This window comes from Polyodon spathula, chromosome 6, assembly GCF_017654505.1.
Source record: "Polyodon spathula isolate WHYD16114869_AA chromosome 6, ASM1765450v1, whole genome shotgun sequence".
Classification (NCBI taxonomy): Eukaryota; Metazoa; Chordata; class Actinopteri; order Acipenseriformes; family Polyodontidae; genus Polyodon; species Polyodon spathula.
Genome location: NC_054539.1, coordinates 27,329,983 through 27,337,223, shown reverse-complemented (window position 1 = coordinate 27,337,223; position 7,241 = coordinate 27,329,983). Strand labels below are relative to the sequence as shown.

General features: G+C 35.5%; 1 protein-coding gene across 1 annotated transcript; it reads right to left on the bottom strand.

Moving 5' to 3' along the window:
- Positions 1-377: 377 nt before the first annotated feature.
- Positions 378-6,830, bottom strand: LOC121317088 (cyclic AMP-dependent transcription factor ATF-3-like). Its single transcript, XM_041252684.1, has 4 exons — positions 6,684-6,830; positions 4,699-4,942; positions 3,414-3,521; positions 378-1,931 (listed from the first exon to the last, which is right to left on the bottom strand). The coding sequence occupies exons 2-4, from the start codon at positions 4,936-4,938 to the stop codon at positions 1,734-1,736; spliced, it is 546 nt and encodes a 181-aa protein (XP_041108618.1). The 5' UTR covers positions 4,939-4,942; positions 6,684-6,830; the 3' UTR covers positions 378-1,733.
- Between the last annotated feature and the right edge of the window lie 411 nt (positions 6,831-7,241).

Here is a 7,241-nt window from a genome sequence, read left to right as displayed (position 1 = left end):
ACTTCAAGCCTGGACTTTGGAATGGTATCGAATGGGAGAGGAATAAGAGGTCAGTGGAAGGGACAATGGCAACAAGTGTACATAAATGCCCAAGAGCTGCAAGCAGTAAACCTGGTGTTATCTCATTTTCGCCAGCAGTTAGCGCGCAAACATGTGCTGGTCCGGACGGACAATACTACAGTGGTAGCCTACATAAACCACCAAGGCAGCCTGCACTCACCGGGCCTTCACCACGCAGCGCACAGACACCTGTCCTGGATGTACAGAAACTTCTGTTCTTATTATTTGACTGAATGAAAGACAGCAAAATTAGATGTACAATAGGCAGGTGACTTAATACAGGTTTGACTGTATATGCAAATAAACATCAAAAACTGTTAATGAACAATGTATTTTTTTTATTAAAGTATCAAAAACAATTCACATACACAGTATAGAAATGTCTCCTTAATGCATTTCTGTAGAGTATCTTAGGTTTTACCTGAATACAGTAGACATGAATTTAACGTCCATGAAGTGCTTAAGCCTATTACTCTTAAATAGTTTAGACAGCTTGAACCCAGAATAATACCACCGATGGTTTAACACAATGTAATCATATAAAGAAATTGACTCAAACCATTTAGCTTCCCTTTCTGTTAAAATATTCAGTAGTACCTTAGTCACGACTAGCATGCTGATACGTAAATTAACTATACTATGCAACAATAATAAAATGAAGCCAATAAAAAGCAGGACGCCTGCGTCTTTAATAATTCTTATAACAGTCACTATATGCTACCTTAACTGACCCTTATTGTAAAGAATTTACTTCTCTTGAATCACAATTTAACATTTCATTTTATTTTAGAACACGTAGGATTTACCCTTTCGAGTACTCAAATTGATTGCAATCCCCCCGCCCCCCTCCCCCCAAGACTGGAGCTGTGTTTATTTTAATAGTTTGCTTCTCATTTATTGCATGTGTATCTAAAATGGATTTTGGTATTACCATAAATATCACACAATAATCTGCCATTCATTTGTGTAAATGCATAATCACATTGTAAAGATACTGTGTGCAATCATGCATTTAGGAACTGTTGATTATGAATCCGTACTACCCCGACGCAAACTTGAAAGCAATAGTTTTGACCATGGGACACGTCCAGCTACAGTAACTCAATTAGGCATAAATAAAGTTGTATGAAAAAATAAATCAGGATTCAAATTTTATATCAAGGTCAACCTGTGTTTCCAACCATAAAAAAACAGCTGAGCAGCTGATATAACACAACTCTTAAGCTATTGGACAGTTAAACATGCCTCCTTGCAGAAGAGACAGACGTTACCTATCCATAGACTTTAGGTTATCCATTCCTTAGTAGTAGCACCAATTGATACTGGTGCAGGGCAAGCATGAAGATACAGATTTCTAATATCGAGTGATTAGTACAAACTTAGAGTAGGGTGTTTGTTATATTTCCCCCAGATAGTAAAATACAACCTTCAGTTAACTTAGGCCTCTGGCTGTTCAATACATCAACCCATGTTTACAGTTTACAGCAGTCCCTAATGGGCCAAAGTGATCCTTTTTTTGTGTACAGTGCAGATTTTTATTCCTAATGTCTTTGCCAGTAGGTTAATATAATAACTGCAGCAGACGACGCTAGATCTTCAGGACATTAGACAGTGGTGTCCACAGATGAAGACAGACAATAAGTTGTGTTTTAGTCTTTTTGAATATGGATTTTCTAGCCCTGTAGCGTTCCCTCAGCGATCTGTTGAATGAAGAGGTTCCTCTCATCCTCTGGGGTCCTTCCGATCTGAGCTCGGACAATGCAGGTCGGTCGATGCAGGTTTAGCATGTAGACCAGCTGTTGCTTCTCTGACTTTAGCTCCTCGATTTGGGATTTCAGGCCAGCGTTGATGGATTCCAGTTTTTCTGATTCCTAAACAAGGTAAAGAAATACAGTACGTTTTAGTTTAACAGATTGTGCATGAAACTTTCATGATGCTGAAGTACAAGTTGTATGTCAATTATAAATTATGGTGGGTGATGAAATCCAGGGCAATTCCACTGTGATGAAAAATGCAGCTGTGGCTTAATGTCTAAGTGAAGTGCACACAATTGTATTTTGCTTTTTTTATCCTGCTGGAGGGCTGCCATTAAACACAACACACCCTCCTGGAAGAAGTTAGCATGTTTTCCTTCCAACTCCTACAAGAAGTTGTGCAATTTGAGATTTTTAATCTGCCTGTTTGGTTTTGCTTCATCAGTATATTGTAGTGCTGGAGACTGAACCTGAACCTAAGCTTGTACAGTAACTGGTAATAACCCTTCCTTACTGTATTACAGGGGTGTTCAATCACAGTCCTGGAGGGCCGTTCCACTCCAGGTTTAACAGGTCTAATGAAATTGTTCAATAGTTTAGGGTGTGGATGGATTGGTTCAATTAAACCATTTAGAACAGGTTTGGAACAAAGACCAGGGCTGACTTTGGCCACCCCTGCTGTACAGTGTATATCATCTGCATGACATTTTAATGTTTATTTTTAAATCTTGAAATAGACTCAAATCCATATTTTTTACAACATAAACAATGAATTAGCTGATGCCTTAAAAACTAACACCAGAAATCCTTATCTATTCTGGCTATGACACAAAACCTGTACAATAAATTAGGCCTTACTTAAACTTTTACACATTTAGATGCTCTTGAAGTTTTCATTTAAAAAGTATGTTACTGAACTTGAACACCACATTTTTCTTAATATGCAAATATTTGACTGAAAAATATAAATGCAAAAGACTTTGCCATGTGTGTTTAGTCATTTAAAAAGCACATACTTCAATTTGATATTTCTTCTATGCAATTTTTGATGCATTTAGAAATTTAGATAGGTCTTTGCATGAGACACTGGCTATCCTGAGAAGTAATTATCTTATCAACCTGTAACCTACAGCTATGGCCAAAAGTTTTGCCTCACGTAGAATTTCCGGTTGCAACATAATTAACTATAGAACATAATTTAGATATTTTATTTAATATCATTTAATCAAGAAACTACAAAATGATATTGCAAAAGTCTACCAGAAGCCATAATATTAGTACAGTATTTCATGTTAAATTTTGAAATGTCACATTTTGCAATTTTTGTCAGTTTTTCTTTAAGTATATGGAAAACTACAAAGCAATATGTAATTCTATATGTTAATGTAGTATTATTCAGCAGGTTTCATTCGACTTTATGAAGCAAAATTAGATCATTCTACTGGGTGATTCAAAACTTTTGGCCATAGCTGTACACAACAGAACCCACTTCAATAATTACATCTCTCTCTATTTATTGTAGGATGCCTGAGGTAGCTTTTCCTGAATAGTATTTGATGGTCTTATCACTTGCTCATTTGTTACCCAAGAAGCACTTACTTTCTGTAAGATGTCTGTCCTCTCCTTCTTTTTGTTTCTGCATTTGGCGGCAGCTATTTTGTTTCTTTCCCTTCGTCGTTTTCTCTTTTCGCTTTCTTCAGGGGCAATCTGTAAAATAAATAACAGGGATTACTTTATTTGTAGAAACCTAACAGGAAACTAAGTATGTGTCCAATAACGATCAATAGCAATGCTAAATATAATTTAATGCAGACATGTGAAAAAAGAAATCCCGATAATGTAAAGGTGGATTTCTTCTTGACAAGGTGATTCTCATGTTATTATTCCTCTGATATTGAGAACACTCTTCCCTTTCTCAGCCCATCAGGTATTATTTTTAGCAACCTTTTACATTCACTGAACCACCTGTACCACCCCCTCACAAATAAGATTTACAGGTTTAGTTGTGAAACAGTGGTGTAACATTCTAAAGTTGAAATTACTTTTTTTATTTACAGAAAGTGTTGTATATTGAACCAGCTTTGTGGCTGGTATGTATTTAACTTAGTTTGTGCCAAACCAAAAGTTGTGGTAAGGAGAAATATGGTATTTTGCAACTGTACTACATGCAAATAACTTCCTCTTTAGATACCATTATTTCATAAAGAAGTGAATAACAGAAGATAAGATATTTTTGTATTTCATTTGTATTTTGGTTAATGTTAAACACTTACACACCAGTTACATTTTAATTCTGACTTGCTTCTATCAAAAACTACAGATTATCCCATCTTCCCTTCTAAATCAAATGAGTCAATGAAGCAATTCATCATTGCAGCAGTCTGATGTACTCACACTTATCTTATTTCACTTTATTTTGGTTGGAATGTGTTGAACCACAATAAAAAACAGCAATCATTCTTTGGAAATTGATGAGTAAAGTATATAGAATATAATGGTTCACTAATAACACTGAAGTTACATAATGAAAATGGAACTAGTAAACGTGAACTAATTATACATTCCACAAACCCAAACCTAACATAAATTCATCATAAAGAAGAGAAGTGCTACCACGGAGAGACACATGATCTGAACAAAATAAATTTCAAAAATCTAACAGGAAATCAGATGATAGTTATTTTGTTATTACACTGTTATTAATGCAACTTAAGAGGTTATTCGGTGCTATATTAAACAAAACATAGGGTTAAGAAAGCTCAATTAATTTTTGGAAGGTAATTATCATAAAAAAAAAATCTTAATATACCTGGAAAGAAGACTGAAGCATGAGGAATGCAAGTTCTAAAACTGTACAGTTCTCAAGTAAATAAACTGTATATACCTCTTTCTTTACACATGGATGTTCTGTGGGTCGCTCAGTGTTCATGGTCATGCACTCCATTGTTGGGTTCATTCTGTTTGCTAGACGCTTGTTATGGATTGCAAACCTCAGCTCTTCCTTTACCAAAGGGGTAAAATTTGTGAATTCTTCAAAGCCGAATGACACCGGAGGGGACAAACAAGGTACCAGAGCAGAAGCACTGATCTCGGAGGGACCCAGGCCAGGGTGTTGAAGCATCATAGTACTAAAGGAGAAAAAATATAATAATGTAGTGTGAACTGAGACACTATCTTGCAACGTAAATACAGTCAATACTGGCCACAAAGGCTTATTTCTGTTTCAAAATAGGAATAAATATCTGAAAATGCCTTGTATGACAGTCTTTATCTCAATAGAAAAAAAGCAATACAAGTTACAAAAAAAAAAATACTTTTTTAAAACTATTTTGTCAAATGGCAGCAGTACCTCTTCCCTTTTATAATAAATGACCCCCTGAATATATGTAGACTCTTATAATTAGATATATGTCAGTTACCCACAATCACTGATCAAATCCATTATTATTTGATTTAGATAATGACAGGTTTGAACAGAACAGTTCCTGAACAACTTCAAAGCAAAAGCGGGGAAATATATTTTCTGTGAGTCGTCCTGGCCACATAAAAATACATAATCCGAAATCGTATAACAAGAAATGACCTCAAACCTTTCCTGAAAGCCCCTGGCAAAAAAAAAAAAAAAAAAAACTTTTTTTTTTTTTTAACAGTAGGGACATTACAAAACAAGTTCTAGGAAATAGCGAGTTATATTTCCCAAATGCATTTTGAAAATTCCCTCATATAAAATATAGTACAGTAGTTTTTATTTATTTATTTATTTATTTTTTAGCCCTCAACTTTTTTACACATTTCGAAAAATATCTGGGTTTACTCATTTGATAGACAACCCCCTGGAGACAACTCAAATATATAAGCATAACACAACACAGAAACAGTAACAGGGACTTGTCACCGAATGACATATTGTACGTCATAGGAGGAAGTTAGAATAATTCCCTTCAGTTTTGTTTCTTTGTTAATTAGTGTTTACTCATCCAACTATTTATATGCAAAGCAATTTAACTCACCATAAATCCACTACATTCTGCCCAAGACAGTAGGCCTTAAAATTACTTGTGACCTTAAAAGCATCGTTAAATAATCCTCCTAACTAGTAGCTTTGCCCTAGTGTAACTTACTTCTTTACTACTAGAATAAAAGTGAAATGGAAAACTAAACATCCACACCTTTACAGTTACCATGGTCACCATAAATTCAATAGCGTGTATTTTCTGAATATAGAATATCCACGATGAATCAAGGTTGTTACATAGTTGTACAGTACTTCAACTACAGAACTCAAACTAACCCCAAATGCGGCACGCCTTCAATAATAATCTAAGTCATAGTTACTTTGCATCATTTGGGTTCATGGTCCTTCTGAACTTTTAACTCAGCTATACAGGAAACACCAAATAAACGACCTATTATTATTGCATGACCAGAATGTTAAGCAATGCTCAGAAACCGATTTAGAATAATGTATCAAATGTTGGTTACGCTACCAAAATTCGGAAAATACATAGTCAAAGACTTTTGTTGTACATTGTGTACTTTAAACACTTGAATGTAAACATCAACCGGATAGATTCAACAAGGCTAGGCTGCTGTATTAAGTAGTATTTTATAATCTACAACTTTGTATACAACACGTTATGGATGTTAACTATACAGTATAGATTTAATTCAATCAGATTTAAACAGCATTACCATCCCGTAAACAAAACAAAGACACAGTGCAGCTACTAGGAACAAGCCTTCAAGAATAAGAAACCATTGCAGCTGCTAGTACTACGGTGCTATTTTACACTGTAACACGTCCGAAGACATACTTGGGAACAATATCCGCAACTTCTATTGCAAAACAACAGCCATTGATTCGCCTACCTTTCTTTTTGTCTCTCTCTAAGTCAAGAAACCGTTGTCCGATATAATATTTTTCTTCTCTTCCAGCTTATGAGCCTATTTAGTTTGACAGAAAACTTACAGATATCGTACATACGTTGCATCACGCCCTTTATATAGTGCGAGGTGGGAAGCTCTGGCTCTGGTATTTTACTAGGACAGCGTGTCAGGGAGGTGACGTCATTCTATTTATAGCTCTGGGAAGCTTGCTGAACGGTGATGCAACCCAGCAAACCCTGAGCCGCTCAACTCACCATAACAGGAGTCGACGAACAGCTCATATTCCAAAACTGATTTTTAACCCATAACATTTCATACTAATGACCCAATAAAGACTTACCCATTTAATGACTTGTAAACACTGGCATCTGATGATAATGTAGTTGTAAAAACGGGAGGCTGAATTATCAGGGCAAGAATTTGAAAAGTAGAAAGAGATGAGAGTAGAGGACATTCCGGGTTTGAGCAGTACACATGTACTGTGTATTGGGTTGGAAAACCGTACATAACGATATACAACTTGTGAGTAATAATAATAAT

What these genes read in the sequence shown, in the direction of transcription:
- LOC121317088 (XM_041252684.1), bottom strand. Translation starts at nt 4,938, where the DNA reads ATGATGCTTCAACACCCTGGCCTGGGTCCCTCCGAGATCAGTGCTTCT. An exon ending in ATCCATGTGTAAAGAAAGAG is followed by an intron (nt 3,522 to 4,698) that starts GTATATACAGTT and finishes TTTATTTTACAG; the next exon opens with ATTGCCCCTGAAGAAAGCGA. An exon ending in GGACAGACATCTTACAGAAA is followed by an intron (nt 1,932 to 3,413) that starts GTAAGTGCTTCT and finishes TACCTTGTTTAG; the next exon opens with GAATCAGAAAAACTGGAATC.